Source organism: Panthera tigris, chromosome A1 (assembly GCF_018350195.1).
Source record: "Panthera tigris isolate Pti1 chromosome A1, P.tigris_Pti1_mat1.1, whole genome shotgun sequence".
In the NCBI taxonomy this organism is placed as follows: Eukaryota; Metazoa; Chordata; class Mammalia; order Carnivora; family Felidae; genus Panthera; species Panthera tigris.
In genome coordinates, this window is record NC_056660.1 from 175,727,536 (window position 1) to 175,748,662 (window position 21,127).

General features: G+C 50.4%; 1 protein-coding gene across 1 annotated transcript in view; it reads right to left on the reverse strand.

Annotated features, from left to right (window-relative positions):
- Positions 1-15,440, reverse strand: part of ERGIC1 (endoplasmic reticulum-golgi intermediate compartment 1) — a 103,766-nt gene extending 88,326 nt beyond the window's left edge. Inside the window, exon 1 of the mRNA XM_042992216.1 lies at positions 15,282-15,440. Within this exon, the coding sequence (XP_042848150.1) occupies positions 15,282-15,301 (20 nt within the window). The 5' untranslated portion in view covers positions 15,302-15,440. The remainder of the gene's footprint in view (positions 1-15,281) is intronic.
- Positions 15,441-21,127: the final 5,687 nt, after the last annotated feature.

The following is a 21,127-nucleotide window of genomic DNA, read 5'->3' on the forward strand; positions in this document are numbered from 1 at the left end:
AACGTTTTCCATTCTCACTGCTAGAGTCCTTTCAGACACACTTACACCCTCAGGAGAAAACTAGAAACTTCTCCAAATGCAGAGATAAGGCAGCAAAGCGCCCAATCCCAGTGGAGCTGGACCCCTCTGCCAAGTGCTGGGGGATGGGGAGCCTCACCTTGTTTGGGGTTCTGAGCTGTTTCATGGACGGTATGAGGTGGTGAGAGCATGGGCCCCATCCCGAGACTTAGGATCTGACTCCAGTTGCACTGGCCCCCTCCTCCCTGCCTCTATTTCATTTGATAAATATTTTCTCAGTGCCTGCTGTGTGTAGACCCTGACCTCACCACCAGGACCCAGTGATGAGCAAACAGGTTTGGTCCCTGCTCTCAAGAGCTTAGACTCCATCCACACAGAATGTTAAATGACGAAGTGCACGCACAGATCATTACAACTGTGTTAAGTGATCTGAAGGATGTCTCCAGGTATGATAACAAGGTTCAGCCAGGGAAGGGGTGGGAGGCGACCCAAATCAGACTGAAGAGGCAGTTGAGGAGGATCTCTGTGGAGGTAGAGTGCCAGATGGCCAAGCTAATCTGGTTAGTTCCTCCTCCACAAAGTCTCTACTGCCCCATCTACTTGTCCTGCCTTCTCAGTACTCCCCACAACGGAGAAGAACTTTTTATGCCATTGTCGTCTGCCCATATCCCCCCACTAGCCTGGAAGTGTTACGAAGGTAAAGACAAAGTCAGTCTTGTTTTCCCTGGAATCTTCCCCAATAAATCTTTAAATGAATGAATGAACAGATGGATGGATGGATGAATGAACCCCACTTCCCTGGGCCTCCACCTCCTCCTCTCTACTATGGGAATAACAATACCTTTTGGCCGCCTGCCTGGAGGCCCTGGGCACACTGCCTGTTCTCAATGGGCGGAGCTTGGTGTTGCTATAATTGAGGAGGGTGGGACATCAGGGGTGGGGAATTAGGAGAGGAAGCTGACACCTCTACTCTGTGAACAAATCACTCTGAGGACTCCGCCCCAGTCAAGAGGGCAAGACAACGTCAAACAGGCATGCCAGGACACACGGGGAGTCTTCCCTTCAACAGCACACAGCTAAGCAGTCCCCCAGGTGCCAGTACCAACTGATGCTGTCACCGGACAAATTTATTTCACCCACTGGGCCAGTGAGTGGGTGACGTTCCCAAACAGGCCCAGGCCGCCTTCTGATTTCCTGGCTCCTCAAAGCAGGCCTGGGAGGCTGGCACTCCTGTGCGAACACAGCCACGTGCACCAGGCAGGTGACAGAGAGCTGGGAGAGCAGCAGGAATACACAGAGCCCTGGCCCGGTACAGTCATACCTCTCAGAGGAATCCTTCCCTAACCAAGGACGGGAGCCAGGGATAGCGGAAGGAGCACTCAAATCTGCTGTATGGCCTTGGTGGCAGGGGTGGGGGGGGGGAGGGTTGGGGGGGATGGAGAGGGTCATGTCCTGCCCTGGGCATCAGTTTCCCCAGATCAAGGTGCAAACTGTAAAGTGGTAAGTGCTACGAGGTGAAAGGGTGCCTCTCATCCACCTCTCCCTGCACCAAGTTTTGGATTTGTACATATTGTGGGCTAGTTGTCCCCTAAGCCTGCATTCCCCGCCACAGGTGTGACCTAAGGTGATTTCAGATAACATTGGGAGGGGGGAGGGGAGACCTGGCAGTTAGGTGGCATTAGACTTCACAGTGTGGTTAATCCCTGCTGAGCTGTCATTTGAATATTCTGCGAACACTGAAGAGGTCTCGGGCAGTGCTATTCCATGGGCAGCCTCTCATCTTTCCGGCACTGGCCAGTATCCTTTTTCTAACAGACTCGACAATTTTGGCAGACACAAGGTAGTGAGAACGGGACAACCCGGCAATTATTTGTCTCTACTTATGGCAGGGGATACTGTTCTGCCATTTTCTTTTCTTTTTTTTTTAATGTTTTATTTATTTTTGACAGAGAGAGAGAGACAGAGCATGAGCGGGGGAGGGTCAGAGAGAGAGGGAGACACAGAATCCGAAGCAGGCTCCAGGCTCTGAGCCATCAGCACAGAGCCCGATGCGGGGCTCGAACTCACAGACTGCGAGATCATGACCTGAGCCAAAGTTGAACGCTCAACCGACTGAGCCACCCAGGCGCCCCTGTTCTGCCATTTTCAAAGATGTTATAAAGCTACCTCTTATAAATAAGAATATTAAGTTAAAAAACTGAATACTTTCGAGAAACGTTAAGTAAATAATACATGTTGTTTAGGAATATGCCCCCAAATTATGGACCTGGGACCAGAATGGTGGAAGGCTGAGAAGTAGTAGCTGGAGTTATGGCCTCAGCCAGTGACAGGCACATCTAAGCCCACCCTTTTCTCTTCCTCCCAGCACCTCACCCACCTGGATCTCCTAACCATTCCCACAGCTATGTGGGTGCGGGTCCCCAGTTCAGGTGCCACATCCACACCTTCCACCTAGCCCTCCACATCCTTCTCTCCCCTGTGCCAGGCCTGGGAGAGGATCCAACACACCCTTGGGGAAGACAGAGCCACAAGATGGAAGGAACCTGGGTCTCTGGGAACCTGTGAGGGGCAGAGCATCCCCAGCTACGCTGGGACTTTACATGAGTGAGAAATGAACTTCTGTTGCATTAAATCACTGTGATTTTCAGGTTGTTTATGGAGTGTAACTGACTCAGGCTGATATAAAGAAACCATCTCTAGTCCAATCTCCTGACAACCTGAAAATCTTCTATGACAGTCTATTTCCTGGTGCTTTTTTCCTGTAACAAATAATTACTGAGCACCTAACAGATGCCAGGGGTCTTAAGGGTTTTACAGAGACAAGCTCAATTAGGCCTCATGACAATCCTGGGAGCCGCACACTACTGATTATTTGCAGTTATGACTGATAACTTGCCTTGCAATGAGGCAAATGAGGCTCAGAGGTGTGAAGCATCTTGCCCAAAGTCAAACATGTAGGAAGCAGTGCAGCCGAAAATTGAACCCAGGACTGTTGGAAATAGACAAAGCCCTTCCTTTGCCACAATGCCATGTGCCTCTGCAAAGCGCATCACCCGGGGAATGCCATGTCCTATGTGCCAGTCCCTAGGCTGGGTCCTGCAGGAGAGAGCACAAGTGTGACACTGTCACAGCCTGCAGTCCTTTGAGCCAGAGAGGAAGGAGCAAGGGAGGCATGTAGCAGAGAACCAGAGGGTGAGAGGAGGGGCTGGTATGGTCAGGGAGGGCATCGCCACTCAGGAAGAAGAGGAAGGGCTTCCTGGAGGAGGTAGTGCTTAAGGCTGGCTGAGGGGGGTGGGTGAGATTTCAGCTGGTGGAGACAAATGGGGAGATGCTGTCTCATCCAAGCCAACAGCCACCTCCTGGATCCACAGGAATTGGCTCAGGACAAACCACCACCCTGTGTACTGTTAGGGGGCCTAGAAGACTGTGAGACAAGTCATTAAAACACCTCCCTGCACGGAATGAAATACTCCTAGTGCTTTCAAGCTTTCTCTTACAGGCCTCGTTCTTAGCTCTTCCTTCAAAGCTCCTGGGGTCTAAGGGAAAGAGTGGATCATGGTGTCAGACTGCTCCAAACCATGATGATACCTCTGACCTCCTCCAACGTGACAGGTGGTTCCCAATGCAGTGCCCTTCCCTACAGGGGGCCAACTCCACAGTGAGGAAGGTAGAGAAAAAGACTGCTGATCAAGAGGAACCTAGGGGGCTCAGTCAGCTGAGCGTCCGACTTCAGCTCAGGTCATGATCTTGCGGCTCATGAGCTCGAGCCCGGCATCGGGCTCTGTGCTGTCAGCTCGGGGCCTGGAGCCTGGAGCCTGCTTTGGATTCTGGGTCTCCCTCTCTCCCCTATTCGTGTTCTGTCTCTCTGTCTCTCTCTCTCAAAAATAAATAAAACTTTTTTTTAAAAGAAAAAAAACAAAAAGAAAAACAACACAGGGGTGGCCTGGCAATGCTGCCTGACCCAGCTGAAGGCCAACACCCCCACTGACACCACGTGGTACCCCGGAAAGGATGCACTGAGAAAGGCACGCCACCCATAACCCAGTCTGATCATAAGAACACAGCAGACAAATCCAGACTGGAGGACATTCTTGAGGACACCTGGACAGTGCTCCTCAAGGCTGCCAAGGCCATGAAAGACAAGGACTGAGGAATTGTCTTCAACCATAGGAGATTGGGGAGACTTGACCACTGGATGCAACGTAGGATCTTGGATTGAATCCCAGCGCAATGAAAGGACATTAGTAGAAAACAGGTGAAATCCAGATAAAGTTCGGATTTTAGTTAATAATATACGGATATCAACTTTTTAGGCATAACAGATGTGGTAATGTTTGGTGTGAACCATGGGGAGAGCTGGATAGGGTATGTTTATGGGGGTCCATACTATGTTTACAAATTTTCTGGAAGTCTAAATTATTCCAAAATAAAACAGTGTGTTTAATTTAAAAGAGAAAGGGAAAAGCAAATGCCAGAACTAAAACAAGTCTCATGAGTTTGGGGGCTGGGGGGAGGATTTCTCTGTTTGGCCCAGTGCTACATCCCCAGCTTCTAGAACAGAGCCTGGCGCACAGTAGGGCCCCAATAAATATGTTCAATGAACAAGTGACTCCGCCTCTACAGTCCACTCCTGCCTCTGACAGGGGCTCCAGAGACCAGCTCCACTCGCTCCCCACAGGAAGGGCTGCACCCCTCTGCTTGGCTCCCCAGCAGCGGCTCACTGGTGGTAATCTCCTGCCCGCAGATGCATATGGTGACAGGAAATGATCACCCAGGTCCAGCCTCCTCTCCAGTGACCCGGAGCCCCTCCAAGGCTTCCAAAGAAATGAACTGTAAACACAACTAACTAGATGGCAGGAAACATCAGGTGTGTCCATGGAGAGGCCCCAAGAAATTCAAGAAACTCACCTTCAGGACACAGGAGGGTTGTTAAGAAAGCTAGCTCTAACACAGAGATGAGCTGTGTTACCCGCAGATTATGTGACCTTGGCCAAGTCCTGTCCCTTCTTTTTGCCCAGCATCCTCACCAGGCAAACGGGAATAATAAGCGGTTCTTCCTCGATGTGAGGATGAACTGAGGGCATCCAAGAAAGGCCTTTAGCCTGGCACTTGAAAAATGGGGACTACCATAGGGCACAGCTGTTACCACAGCACAGCCCTGGGAGGTCACGTGAAAGATACAGCCGGTGATCTGGAGCAAGTTGAGCTCTGGCCTGCCCTGGGACCACCGGAGGGGAAAGTCCAGGCCACAGGCGGAGCCAGCAGCGTCGTCCCAGGACCATCCACTGGGGGGAAGCCCCGTGGTCCAAGGCTGCCTCTGCCCAAACCCATGGGTCCCTCACTTCTCTGCCTTGGGCTCCAAGGCCAGGTCCCATAGACCACCTCTGAGAGTCCGGGGGCTCTGCCCCAAGCCCTGTCCACCCAGCTAGTGCGTGGTCACACTGCTGTGTGTGACACACACGGGCTGCGTGCTGTCAGCCACAGGCCACTGTCGGCCCTAGGAAGGTGTGGATTTGGCCCAGTATCATGTTCAACAAAAATAAAACTGGAAATGCTTACGAGCCATTTTCCCACAACTTCTAAGATTTTCATCCTTTCCTGAGACACTGGGCAATGTGAGGAGCAAAGAACCCCAGAGCTACACTGGAGCTGCCCCTTCCTGATGGGAGGGCTGCTCTCCCGTGGGCCACAGTGCACAGCACATCACCCACTGAGCTACCTGCCTGGGCCCCGGAGGCTTCCGGGCATGCCACCAACCCCTTTCTCTCTCACCACAGGTCAATGCCTTGGTGTCTGGGGTCACTGTGTGGGTGCCACTGAGACAGGGGCAAGCTCTGGGTCAAATCACCCCAGGGGTTCTCACATGAGCGTGTCACTGGCCCTGAGGTTTCATGGTGTGCCCCCACCAGATGACCCTCTGCTGGGGTCTCCCAGGGCTTGGCGAGGAACCTGAGGACAGGGCTGCAGATGAGATCACGAGGAGGGAGACATGCTCCATTTTCTAGACACACTTGTCTCACGTTCCACACGAGTGCATCTTGTCCTCACGACCACCCTGCAAGGAAAGTGTGGGTGCCCTAGTTTGCAGAGGAGGAAAACTGAGGTTCATGGACACCAAGTATCTCGTCTAGGGTCCCCCAGCTAGTAAACGCGGGAAAGGCATTCGAATCCAGACAGATCTGCCAAATGGACCCACCGTGGGCCGTCCTCAGAGGGACTCAGTGCAGAAAAACACTCTGCAGGGGCGGCCAGGGGCGGTGCACCATGGAGCACTTTCTCCTGAAGATGTGGAGACGCTATCCATGAAGATGTTCTTGGACCCAGCAAAACCTCAAAACAGGCCAAGTATCACCAGGGTCTCCCAAAGGTCTTAAGGGACATCTTGGCTAAATTCTACATGCCAATAACTGCTGGCATGGAAGTGAGACAGAAAAGAGGACAGAAGACCGAGGGGAGAACCATACAAATTAACAATGGCAAAGTATCAGCTAGGCAGGAAGGGCGGCATGTGGTGAAGTACCCTGGCTCTGGAATCAGACCCAAGTTCAAGTCCAATACTGTACTTCCTCAGCTGTGTGCCCTGGGCCAGTCATGTCCCAGCTGTGAGCTGTGGCTTCCTGTTTTAAAACTGAATAGGGGCACCTGGGTGGCTCAGTCAGTTGGGCGTCCGACTTCGGCTCAGGTCACGATCTCGCGGTCCGTGAGTTCGAGCCCCACGTCGGGCTCTGGGCTGATGGCTCAGAGCCTGGAGCCTGCTTCCGATTCTGTGTCTCCCTCTCTCTCTGCCCCTCCCCCATTCATGCTCTGTCTCTCTCTGTCTCAAAAATAAATAAAACGTTAAAAAAAAAATTAAAAAAAAAACTGAATAAAGATGGGGTGTCTAGGTGGCTCCATTTGGTTTTGGCTCAAGTTAGGATCCCAGGATCACAGAATCGAGCCCCACGTTGGGCTCTGTGCCAAGCATGGAACCTGCTTGAGATTCTCTCTCTCTTTCCCTCTGCTCCTCTCCCCTGATTGTGTGCACACTATCTCCCTCAATTAATAAAAAAAAAAAAAAAAAAAAAAAAAAGGATGCCTTGGTGGCTCAGTCAGTTGAATGTCCAACTCTTGATTTTGGCTCAGGTCATGATCTTGAGACTCATGAGATAGAGTCCCACATTGGGCTCTGTGTTGACAGCATGGAGCCTGGTTGGGATTCTCTCTCCGCACCCCTCCCTCTTTCTCCCTCTCTCTGTCCCCCACCACACATGCACGCTCTTTCTCTCAAAATAAATAAACCTGAAAAAAACCAAAGTGTGCAGTTCAATCGCTTTAAAAATAAATAAGTAAAAAATAAAACTGAATACAGGCAATAATTAACAGAGCAAAAAGGCAACTTTGTCACCAGGAGAACATTTGTGGGCCATAGATCTAAAAAAGGGGTTAATATCCAAAATACAGAAGAAACTCTTTCAACTCCTACAGCAAAACAAAACAGACAAATGAGCAAACAAATAACCTGACCTAAAAGCTGGGCAAAAAACTTAAATCAACGTTTCTTTCAAGAAGATATTCAAATGGGGAACAGGGTATATGAAGAGCTGCTCAACATCACTGAGCATCAGGGAAATGCAAATCAAAACCACAACGAAATATCACCTCACACCTGTTAAGATGGCCATTGTCACACGGTAGGTGTTGGCAAGGATGTGGAGAAAAGGCAGCCCTCATGCACTATTGGTCAGAATGCAAACTGGGGCAGCCACTGGGGAAACAGTATGGAGACTCCTCAAAAAATTAAAAATAGAAATACCATAGGATCCAGTAATCCTGCGACTAGACTGGGTATTTACTCTAAAGAACTGAAATCAGGATCTTGAAGAGATGTCTGCACCCCCGTGCTCACTGTAGCGTTATTTACGGTAGCCAAGATGTGGAAACAACTTCAACTGTCCATGGACAGATGGACGGGTAAAGAAAATGTGGTATAGATGTACAGTGGAATATTATTCAGCCTTAAAATCCTGCCACATGCAACAATATGGATGAACCTTGAGGGTGTTACGCTAAGTGAAACAAGCTAGTTACGGAAGGACAGATAGACACGAATCCACTCACATGAGGTATGTGACACCATTAAACTTATAGAAATAGGCAGTAGAATGGTGGGTGCCGGGGCTGGGGAAAGGGGGAAATGGGGAGGTGTTCTTCAAGGGGTAGAAGGTCCCAGTCACATAAGATGAGTAAGTTCCAGAGGTCTGCTGAACAACACTGTGCCTATGGTTAACATTACTGCACACTTAAAAATTTGTTAAGAGGGTATATCTCACCTTAAGCATTCTTACCACATAATTTTCAAAAACCTGAATTAGTTGCATCCCATACAGTGATAGCATGTGCGTTTCCTAGGGTGACAGAACGGTTCTGTATCCACATGAGGGCAGGGGTGGCTACATGATGTAAGGTCTTGAATTTCATAGAAGAGTACACAAAAAGAAAAGCCAATTTTTCGGTATGTTAATTAAAAAAAGAAAATAAATTGCTAATAATACTAATAATTGTATCTCGTGGGGCCAGGGTGACTGAAGTCCAGTGACGGGCCCAGCAGAGTCCTCGCCCATCACAAGCTGAGGAACCGTCAGGCACAACTAGTGAAATTAGCATTGCCTCCTTTCCTCCTCCAAAGAGATTCTAGCCCCTAGCCTCGAATGCAAGAGAGAAAAGCTAATGCCATGGAGGGGCTGCCACAACATCAGGACCCAATGTTTCAGGGATTGTGACTGTACTTTGGTTTCATGATGGCCAGGCCTCTCGTCTCCAATAGGGTTTCCACCTTTTGGAGAGACAGAACATTTGATCCATTTTAAATGGATCTTGCTTCCTGTCCAGCTGTGCTGCCCAGTAGGCTGTAGGAGGGAGGAGCTCAAGGGGAGGACTACAGTATCAGGGGTACGCTGGTCCCCAGGGCCCCTTGATCCACCGGCTGTGGGATCCATCATCTCTGAGGTCGATTTCCCCGGACGGAAATCAGGCATAATAACGCTTCCCCCTCAGGGAGAGCAGATTTGCAAAGCACGTATGTATGCCCTAGCTCTCGACAGTACGGGGAACCTTGAGTTTCTCCTGCCTCTCCCAATGGACAAGACTATTTAAAACAAATACATGCTAGTGTTAGAGGGATTTTTCCTGTCCTATACTTTTCCTGCATATACAACCAATGTAATTAAGCTAACAGACCTGAATGTTCAAGTGGACAAGAGACAATTAGGCTAATTACTACTTCCTTAAAGGATCAGTTAGGGCTGTCTCCCACACTATCTTTGAGAAAGGGTACTGGGTGCCCCATGAACAACACGGTGACTTGGACAATCAGTTTGGCAAAAGCTGCGCTGAACCAAGTGACTTGGTCTCCCCTCACTCAGGATTTCTTAGCATCTTTAGAAAGGTACATGCGTGTTGTGAGTCCACAGGCGGGGGGCACAGTACGGAGCACTGACTGAGAGGGGCTGTGTCAAGTCAGGCATCCAGAGCAGGGCTTTGGCAACCTTACCACACGTCCAAAGCACCTGGGGGTCTTATTAAACCACAGATGCACATTCGGGGTGGGCACTGCGTTTCCCACAGGCTCCTGGGTGACGCTGAAGCTGCTGGTCTGGGGACCACACTCTCAAGAGCAAGGACATCAGTGGAAAAGTAAGACCACTTATTGACCACTTTACTGGTGAGGAACAGTCCCAACATAGGGAAGTGACTTGCTGAAGGTCACATAGAAGTGACAGGTGGGACTAGATCTGCTCCCCAGCCTTCCCTCCAAGTACCTACTCCACCCTCTGGCTGCCCTACAGCTCTTGGCCCTGCTCTCCACTAGTTCTCTGATTCTGAGCAATTTTCCTAGTCTCGGTTGTGTGCTGGAGTCATGTGAGGGTCTTTAAACTATACAAATGCCTGGGCCCCTCCCCCTCAGATCCTGATTATTGGGTCTGAAGTGTAGCCTGAGTTGGGGAATTGTTGTAAACTCTGCCAGTGATTCTAATGCAGAGCCAGTGTCGAGGATCACTGAGGCAGAGGTGAGCATCACCCCAAATGCCCTCCTCACGCCCTGCCTGCCCCTCTAATGCCTGATGAAAACAGCCCAGCAGCAACTCCAAGACAAAACGTGAAAGGATTACCAGATGGGAAGTGGCACTTAATGAGGCCACAGCTGGCTAAAGCCCCGTCTCAAGACATTAGGTATCATAGTCAGGAATCCAAACTGCCTTGAGAGGACAGATTTTTCCATCTTAGCCTATGTCCAGGTGAGCAGGTAAACTGATGTTCTATGCTTTAAAGCCCCAGTGGCCAAAGTGGGAAAATCTGGACCCTCCAGAGTGAGATGCTCTAAGTTAGTGCAAGACCCTTTAACTGGCAACTTTAAAGACAATTTCCAAATCAGATGTCAGACCAAATGAGGCTGGTAAAAAAAAAAAGGGGGGGGGATGGGGGGGAAGCTAGTGACTTTAAGCTTTTTAATAAGCACTGTAGGGAAAGAATTAGAGATGAGAAACCCAATGAATCCAGTTAAAGGAGATATCCATTCTCTCTGCACTTGGTGAACGGAAGGGGAAAAGCTTGAGAGAGGAGCCTACAGCATACAAGTGGGGCTCTGGAGCCCGACGGCAGCATTCCACCCCGAGCATCTTCTGCTGACCCACATTGTTCCTGAACTCTGCTGCACCTCAAGTGGCTTAGCTGTAAAGTGGGACAAAACGGGGTCTGCCTTGTAGGGGTGCTGTGGGATTAAATGAGTGGATGCACATAAGATCCTTAACAACAGTGTCAGGCACTAGGAACTGCTCCATAAACACAAAACACTGGCTTGATTTTCACATCGTTTTTTCTCTGGTCTAATCATTTCCCTTTTGACCTCATTTTTAAGCCTGTGTGTGTGTGTGTGTGTGTGTGTGTGTGTGTGTGTGTGTGTGTGTGTGTGTGTATCCTTTTAATTTACTTTTGAGAGAGAGAGAGCATGCCCGTGAGCGGGACAGGGGCAGGGAGAGTGGGAGACAGAATTCCAAGAAGGCTTCACACTGTCAGCACAGAGCCTGACGCCAGGCTGGAACTCACGAACTGTGAGATCATGACCTGAGCCTAAACCAAGAGTCAGAGGCTTAACCGACTGAGCCAGCCAGGCACCCCAGCCCATTTATATTCTTTAAAAATTGATGTAAAGTATGTTTCTTTCAGTTTCCTCGAGTAATTTCTGGAATGAGGCAGGATAAAAATACAGACACTCATGATAACTACTATATGCTGAGTGTTAACTACGTGCTCAGAGCCCCCTGTGGCGGCTGGGGCTTAGCTTGGTATGGGGAGTGAGGAGGGCTCAGGGTCTGCAGGGCCCCACTCAGACAAAGCCACATGAGGAGCTAAGGAATTCATACTTGATCCTCAGAGCAACGGGCCTTGTTTGAAGGTTGAAACCAGGACATGAGAAAATCAGGTTAACTGTGGAAAGCTCACTGTAAAAAAAAAAAAAAAGGTCAACTTTGGGAAGCTCATTCAGGGTTCCTGAGGAAGTCTGGGGTCTCCTGGAGGGATGCCAAGGTAGGAGGCAATGGAGGCCAAACCAAGGCACTGCAGCAGGGCTGGCTGGCATCATGGGCGTGTGACCTACACAGTCACATAGGGTCCCATGCTCCGAGGGGTCCACGCTTATTTTAATGTTCTGCTGTGGCTGTCCTGAAATTCTCAATACATTTCCAACAAGAGGTTATGCCATTTTCATTTTGCACAGGGTCCCACAGATTATGTAGCTGGCCCTACCTTGCAGGGATACTTCGTTTGCCCCTACGTCTACACTACCAGGTGAGGCAGTGAAGGTTACTTGTCTTTAAAATGAAGAAGCGGAGGCTCTGAGAAGGTAAACCGGCCCACAGCATAGCTGGTCAGTGACAGGGCAGCAGCATACCCAGGTCTTGGGGTTTCAACTTGGGGGCCTCCACTGTGGGAAAGTGGCCACCTCTGCCTCTCAGAAAGCAGTGCTCAGGCTCGTCCGGGCCTGGGCTGCAGGAACTGCCTTCCACCCCCACCCAAGGCTGAGCTGACCCCTGCCAGCCGGAACTGGGTATGGTCAGAGCCAACGCCCACGGATCTGGGTCCACAAGGCCAGTTCCACAACAGCAACGGGCCAGCGATTAATGAAACAATTCACCAGGAGCAAAGCAAACACAAGTAATCTTTGCAGTCCCAGGATCCCTCCTCTCCCAACCCCCAAAACCAATTTAGAGCCAATTCAAGGAAGGAAGGGGGAGAAAATTCTCCACCAATAGCTCAAAATCCGCCTAGTAAAGGAAGAGTTGACATATCAAAGCACACCATGTCTTTGGCTTCCTTGACAGACTCTGAGAGGCATTTCCAAGGATGAGTTTGGCCCAGGTGCTGTTCCAGGCATTGGAGTTACAACAGAGAATAAAACATAAAAATCTTTGCCCTAAGGAGCTCATATTTTAATGGCAGGGAGAGAGAGAATAAGCATAATAATTAAGTGAATTATACAGTGTTAGGACATATAGGTGCTTACATGAAATAACACAAATGATGAAAATAGCGGCCAAAATTTATTGGGTGCTTACTCTGTGTCTAAATGCTTTACACACATTGACTCATTTAATCCTCTCAACAACGGATATTGTTCTCATGCCCATTTCACAGACAGAATACACAGGAGGTAAGTTGTGCAAGGTCCCACATGCAATAAGAAAACAAGAGTACTGATAAGAAAGGGCAGGAGACTGCCATTCCCCCCAGCCTCTTCCTGATTCTGGTTGGTTTTAAGGCACCACAGCAGGCAGGAAGCCTGGATTTCTTCCAGGCCTTGAACTGGGAGAGGGGGTCCAATCACAGGGCCCCTTTCTACTCCCCCACAGTTCTTAAGAGATCTAACAGGGCTGTGGGACCCTCCAAGCACTCCCTTTTCTCCCAGAGCTAAGGCTTTGGAGCTAACAGCCCAGAGTGTAAATCCCAACTCCACCAGCTCACCAGTATATGGCCCTGGGCAAACAGCTTCTACCTGGCAGCCTCCCTTTCCTTTGATTTAAAATGAAGATGAAAACTCCCTCTCACAGGTGACAAGGGAACAGACATCAAGTCTGGACCCTGCAGTGCCTATACAGGGGTAGATGCCCCAAGCATCCTGGTTCATAACATGCCCCCACTCCTGGGCCCCACAATGCTCTCCTCTTTTCTCTCCAGTGCTGAGAGGGCATGGCCACATGTCACCCAGCTCTGTACTGTGGGCCACGTGGCAGAGGGCTGAGCACGGTAAACATCTGATGAACACTGAAGAGGAAGAAGGTATGTGGGGTGGTGGAACCTTCCTTAGAAACTGAGCCCTGGAGTTAATGGATCTTAAACAGTGCGGGTTGCTAGGCAGAAATGTCTTGTCCTCCAAAGTGCAAATGCAAAGTGGTGAAATCTATTCTCAACATTCTGTGGTAAGCCCAAGCCCTCAAGAAAACTTATTACAACACCTCATTTAGCTGGGGTCCCCGTGGCACCGGGGCACTCCAAATCTCCAACTCAAGGGGCACCAGGTCAGAAGCTGTTAGTGACCTGGGACCCTGGCCCACCCTTCAGGCTAGTTCTCATGAGGTCCAAGGCAAGACCCTCAACCTGGAGCCTCAACTTCCTTCTTTTAAGATAAGGGGCTAGGTACAGAGTGACAGGATTAAGTGACCCAAAGCAGTGATTTATCCAACAAAGTAAAAATCACCGGAACCTACTAAATCACATGGGGACGGGGGAGGGTGTGTGTGGGAAGGTCAGGAATCTTTATTATCAAAGGACTGACCCTGAATTCCATCAGAGGGACTTTCTTTGTTTGAAACCGCCCTGGGTCTGCAAGCATTTGTCTGAGACCCTAGTGCGAACCTCTAGGCTTCATGGAAGGGGCAGGAAACTGGCAGGTGTTTTCTAGATGGCATCGGTGCCCAGGACAGGCTAGAGTACCACAACAGCCAATGCATAAGGGTCACCGCCAGGCTTTTCCTTCTGGGAAGACTGTCACTTTACCCTGATTTCACTCACACCTGTAGGGAGGGAAAGGGCAGGTGAGGAGGGAGACAGTTCCCTCCTGCGAGGCATTAGAATCCCTATTTGTGGATGAAGAAATGACCTCATGGAGAAGATCCTCATCTACTAACATCCTCCTCCTGGGCTCTAAACCCTACAGCAGGCTCTGACTTAAGCGCTTCTCATGCATTCAGTCCTCGCAGGTGAGGACCTTATTTTAGTGCCAGTCTGCAGGTGGTAAATTTTAGAGATACTGAGAGGGTTCAGACACTCGTCCAAGTTATCCCACCACAGAGCCAAGGGGAGGTCTGAATCCAGAGCCTTCGCCCCTAACTTCTAGAATATACGGAGCTGCTCAGTGGAGGGAGCAGAGCCAGGATTCTAATCCAGCTCTTCTCCTACACTAAAGTCCTGCCATTTTCCTGGCCAAACCCCCCAAAGTGTGTCTGCCTCAGGCCAGGGCATTCCCTGGGGCTCCATACCTCAAGGGAAAGCCTGGTTGGAGACCTCTTCCGAGGCAGGCTTCCAGAAGGCCTAACCCAGCACAACGTGGACCATGAGGCAGCTGGACCCTACAAAGAACCCATTGTAGTGACTGCAGAAAGCCCAGGCCAGACCAGGCTGGGTCCTCTGGGGAGCCCTGCCCATGACTCCTGGCCTCCTCCCCTTCCCATGGTGCCCCCATACCCAGAGAACAGGACCCGGACTGGCAGAGGCCTCCTGTGTTGCCCAGGCTGGGGCAGCCTCAGACTATGGAAACCTAAAACCCTCCAGCTGCTGCCAGGCGGTATGGGGCTGCAGACCCCTGTGGACTCACTGGAGGTGCCCCGGACGCACCTGTCAGCAGGGGCAGGGGCCACGAAAAGACTCCACGGACGGACGGCAGGAGGGGGAGGGCTCGTTTGTTCCCATCGGGGGTAGGGAGTTAATCTGTTTCCCAGAATGGGGGTGGAGATGCGCGTTTGAGTGGTGTGGGGCCAGGCTGAGGAGGGGGCTCGGCGGAGGGGGCTCGGCGGAGGGGAGGGATGGGCGGCCCGGAGGTGGATGGCTTTGCCAGCCGCTGCACCGGGGGGCCCTCCGCGGTTCCGGCCGGCTTTGTGTGCTGCAGGGGTCCCGCCCCAGGTCCCCGAGGGCCTGCCGAGGCATGCACAGGGCTGGGGGCCGCTTCTGCGTGCCGGCAAGAGGGGTCCGCGTCGTGCCCGGGCACCCCCTGTGTCCGCGGTCGCCACACTCACCTCCTGAAGTCAAAGGGCATCGTGCCGCCGCTGCCGGGGGTGGGAGTGCTGCAGGCCAGGTGGGCCGCGGCGCCGCGTGGGTCCCAGCCCGCTGCCAACGCCTCCTCCGGCTGCCCCACCCCCGCGGGCCGCCCACCGCCCCAGACACCCGCCGCTCGCCTCCCGCCGCCGGGAAGTGACGCTCCGCGCAGCCCATTGGGCGCTGTCCGCCGCCCCCCGCCGCCCCTTCCGCCGCCCGGTTAAAGGGGCCCGCGGGCGCGTAGGGGGAGGGGCCGACCTTTTGGGGCCGGGGCAGGGAACCCACAGAGACGCGTTTCTTCCTTCGAAGCCCCCACTGTGTTTTCCTTCACTTTCTCTCTGTGGCCTCGGGCAAACCTCAGCCTCTCAGAGCCCTGTTGCATTTGCAAAACGGTTTCCTTGAGTTGTAAGGATTAAATTGAATGAATGATCCAGATTTGGGTCGCGCACAGCGTCTAGCTCTGTGACAGGAGGAGATAAGGCAATCCTAGATTTATAAAGTGAACCCACCATCTGTTTCCCTGCTGTGCCTCTCTGGGAAAGACACTTGGCATCTCTGAGCCCCCACACTTTCCACGTATGCACAAAGAGACTGATGGCATTTGAGGGGCATTTTCCTGGGGGTCAGATAAGAAAGTTGGGAGACTGGCTTGGTGCAGTGCCTGGCACATGATATGGGCACAATCACCCGAAGTGACTGTGGTGGACCAGATAGCTGCCTCTGCCTGCACCTTCTGTTTATGGTTCATTCCAACGGTATTCATTGAGAGCCGGCTGTGAGCCAGGTCCATACAGGACATGCTGGTTGTCTTAGGCAGAGCGAGATTTGCCCAAGTCTGTGACCTGGCCCAGGGCAGACCTCTCTGAGCCTCAATTTCATCCTGCAAAATTCACACATAGTCAGCACCTCCCTCCAGGATTGGTGGATTAGAAGAGTTGATAGTTGAGGTAACACAAGACTGGTGTAGAGGAAACTAATTCCGAACTTCCCCTGGGGTTCTATTGCTGGCCCCACCTCCAAGGTTTCAGTCATAGGGCTTGAAAAATCCCAGGGGAGGAAGGTGGGGGCTCGTGTTCTAAAAGCAGGACCAGAGGGCAGTTTCCTCATCTATAAAAAGAGGTAAATCATGGTACCTGGTTCCTCTGGGAGGATTCAGAATGCACTGTGACAGCACTATGGGTGGGGGGGTGAACCAAAATCTTCCCCTGGAGCATACACTACAGCCTGACCAGTTACCTCTTCCTCCCTCTGACCTCCAGCATTACCTTCCTTCCTTCCTTCCTTTTTCTTTCTTTCTTCCTTTCTTTCTTCCTTCCTTTCTTTCTTTCTTTCTCTCTCCTTTATCTTTCTTTCTTTCTTTCTTTCTTTTTCTTTCTTTCTCTCTTTCTCTCTTTCTTTCTTTCTTTCTTTCTTTCTTTCTTTCTTTCTTTCTAAAGTGGCCTGGCACTTTGAAGTGAAAGAAGGACATCAGCCTGAACTGGAAATCTGGGGTAGCAAGAAAGGTGAAGGGGCCTTGAGTGGCCTGCCACGGGGCCCAGACCACTATTTGTGGGGCCTCAGCCCCAACCTATTGAATCAGGTTGCATTTAAAAGCATGATCTCCAAGTGATTTGTTGGCACATTTAAGTTTCAGAGGCACTGCTATAAAGACCTTGCTCCCTGCAAGCAGACTGGGGTGGGGTTTACATTGGCTATTCCTTTTGCCTGGAGTACTTTCTTCTTTGTGTTCCACCCTGTTTATAGGGGCAATGTCTCCCAATATCTGTTCTCCCTTTCTTCAGGACTGTTAGCCATGTGGACAGAGCCCAGACTCTGGAGCCACACCTCATGGGTTCATGTTCCAGCATGTCCACTTATTGAGTTATTTTACATCTGTCTCTCAGTTTCCCCATCCATAAAATGGGGACAATAGTAGTACCTTCTTCACAGATTTGTTAGGAGGGTAAAATGAGCTGATATAATTTTTTTTTAATTAAAAAAAGAAGAAGAAGAAAAGAAAGGGGTGCCTGGGTGGCTCAGTCAGTTGAGCATCTGACTTTGGCTCAGGTCATGGTCTCGCGGTTCGTGAGTTCAAGCCCCATGTGAGACTCTGTGTTGACAGCTCAGAGCCTGGAGCCTGCTTCGGATTCTGTGTCTCCCTCTCTCTCTGTCCCTCCCTCACTCGTGCTCTGTCTCAAAAATAAATTAAAAAAAATTAAAAACATTAAAAAAAAAGAAATGAGTTGACATATGTCAAGGACTTAGGACAGTGCCTGGTACAGAATAATGCAAGGTGGGGTTGACTATCATTGCTATTTTTGCATGGTGATGGAGCTCCAATTTTTGGCTGGGCATATGGGTTCTCAGAATGAAAGTTGCATTTTTCAGCTCCCCTTGCACCTAGGTATGGCCTAGTGACTAAGTTCTGACCATTGATATGTAAGGGGAAGCATCTATGGCAGCTTCAGGGATACTTGGTATATATTATCCTCTGTCTCGCTTTTTCCACATAGCTGCCCAGAATGTGGATGCCACCATCGTGGACCACGTGAAGAAGGTCATGCAGAACAGAGCAACAGGATAGAAGGAGCCTGAGTCCCTGTCACTGAGTGGCACAGTACCTGTCCTTAAACACCTCCCCAGATGTCTAAGCGAGATATAAATATCTATCTTATATAAGCCACCTTTATTTTGGATTTTCAGCTGCTTACACCTGAACCTAATGCTGATGCACCTGCCTCAGACTAGTTAATTACTTGGCAGCTCAAATATTATATATAGAATCATCCAGGTTCTTCCCCACTATACGTTTGCATGGCACCAGTAGTTTTCCTGGGGAAACCGTGTCACAATTTGTGATTACATTATCGTTAATTGGCTAATGTCAACCTCCCCATCTTGACTGGAAGCTCTCCGGGGAGCATGGATGTCCGTTTGCTCATTCTTGTATCCCAGCATCCAGCCAGAGCCTGCACGCGGTAGGGGTGCAATGCCTCTGTGTCAAAGGCTGGATGGAGGCTTCCCAGGGAAGTAGGCTTTCCCACAGAACAGAGGGGCTGGGGAAGGGAGCACATCCACAAGGATCTCTGTGGAGACTGTTGGGGTCTGTAAGCAGACCAGGCTGCCAGTCCCAGATGATCCATCCACCCAAAAGACAGTGGGAGATAGGGCTAAGGAAATCCGACTGTGCTGCAGTATGTGGGAAAGCTCTGGGTCTCTTGGACCAGAGGAGTGACTTAATAAAAACTGAGCTTTAGGATTACTAATCTTGTAGGACTCTACGATAGCCAGCCTCCAATGGTCCTCACTGATGTTCCCATGCCCTTGTGTAATCACCTCCCACAACAAGTATGACAGACTTGGGTAACCAACAGGACATTGCAGAAATGACAGTGTATGACTCCTGAGACAAAGTCATAAAGGGCATTGAGGCTTCCGCTCAGGCTCTCTTGAATCACTTATTCTGGAGGAATCCAGCGTCTGTGTTGCAAAGATACTCAGGCACTGTTATAGAGGGGTCCATGTGGCCAGAAACTGAGGCCTTCCATCAACAGCCTTGTGAGTGAGCCATCCCGGAAGTGGATCCTTAGCCCCAGTCAAATCTTCAACGCTGCAGTTCTGGCCCACAGCTTAACTACAGCCTCATGAGAGACCCTGACTCAGAACCACCCAGCCAAGCTGCCTCTGAATTCCTGGAAGGATGTGAGATAATAAACGTTTCTTTTAAGCCACTGATTACTGTAGGTAAACTGTAGGTAAACTGATTACTGTAGGTAATCAGTTACATGGTGGTACAATTAATATAGACTCTATCCCCATTTGTTTTTCTACCAGCACCTTCTCCCTGCCTTCCTTTGCCTCACCCCAGCTGGTCAGTCAGCACTCTGGCTGAGCGACCTGGACACATTGCCTAACTAGCTGGGCGTCTGAGTATGAAATGAAGGCTAATAACACCTCATCTGTGTCAGGAAGCCTCTAAACTCGCCACCCGAATCAATCCACCCCCTGGTATTCATATCCTTGTGCAATCCCCTTTCTTAGAGTGTAAACTGGATTTACTGACTCACTTCTAATGAACAGAATGTGGCAGGAGTAATGGCATGTTACTCCTAAGACGGAGTTACAAAGAGATCGCGGCTTCTGTCTTGGGCACTCTTGCTGTCACTCACATCAGCGGCCCGGAGTGAGCCAGCAGCCACGTGGTAAGGCAGCCCTGTGGAGAAGCCTGTGTGAGTTAGGCCGAGTGTGAGAGGGCCAAGTGTGAACCTCCTGAGGCTTGACCAAAACCTTGTGCGTGAGCTCGGGAATGGATTCTGCAGCCTCAGCCAGGCCTTGAGATGACTGCGGCCCTGGTGGACAGCTCGATTATGGCCTCACGAGAGACCTTGACCCGGAGGTGTCCAGCCGAGTTCTGCTTGGATCCTGTGAGATAACAAAATGTTTGTTGCTCTAAGCCACCAGGTGTGGGGTGGTTTGTTATAAAGCGGAACAAATACATGGTCCTAAAACCTTGCTGTGAAGATGAAGTAACATGTGCCTAGCACACAGTAGGTGCTAATTAAATGCTTGCTAAATCAATCAATAAACAGACGAGTGTACTATAATGTGGAATGTTCCCTGGATCCAAATGCTCACTGCCTCCACCGCCTCCTGCCGAACACGTCACTGAAAGGTGTTTTAAGCCGGGGAATAGCTGGCTCAGATTTCCTTTTCTGTAATGAGAGACTGGTTTGTGTTCCATGGGTGTGGCTGGTTCAGATGTGGTCTGGATAGAGAGAGATTAAGAAATAATAATCTTTTGTCAGCTCAGAGAGGTCTTGAGGGTAACTTAGGCCTCTGGACAAACAGAGTCTCTATTAAAGTCTCCTCACCGGAGGACATTCATTCATTGTAAGTCATTCACTGAATACCTCTTTGTGACGGGACTTTTGGATGAACATGACACATCCCTGCTTTCAAGAAGTTAGGGAGGAGGTGACCAAAAATGTGGTACCACTGTAAAAAACCAGGGTCAGGGGCACTAATTTCTTGTGTGGAGGCATCTTAGTGTGGTAAGTGCTGTGGTGTGGGCAGCACCAGAGGTCCTGGGAGGCCGGGAAGGGGCCCCTGAGCTCACCTATACGGATGACTTGGTCTGAACTCTTTCGGTTGAAGGTGAAAGAGATCATCTCAAATCAATGCACACCGTCTCGGGGGGGAAAGAGTCCAGAGGTAGATTTGGGTTTCAGGCACAGTTGGATCTAGGCACTTCAACAATCGCATCAGGAATCCCTGTCTCCATTCTGGGCTCATCTTTTTTCTTCTGGCTTCATTTCAAGGTAAACTTTCCCTTTGTGGTGGCAAATGTCCATCTGTAGCTCCAGGTTAACGTTTTCCTGCTCAGCAAGTTCAGTAGATAATGAGGACCAGGCTCCTGACACCTCCAGTGAGGTCTCCTGGGCTGACCCACGAGGGCCTGGCTTAGGCCCCAGCCCTGACCAGTGGCTCGAGGAGAATGGTATGTGAATACCGGCCGCCCGTGCCTGGAGTGCAGTCAGCCCCATCCTACACACGTAGATTTAGATGGGAGAAGGGTGACTTCCTAAAGAAACATTAGGGCAGCATTGACAAAGATGGGAAGGGCACTGGGTTTCATCAGGTTTCTTCTACAGGGATCAGGGAATGTTAGATGAACAAGTAACCATATATGTGGAGGGGGGATATATCTCTTGCCCCAGCACCCACGTCTGTATCTTTTTTTTTTTAATTTTTTAAAAATTTATTCATTTTTGAGAGTGAGAGAAACAGAGCATGAACAGGCGAGGGGCAGAGAGAGAGGGAGACACAGAATCCGAAGCAGGCTCCAGGC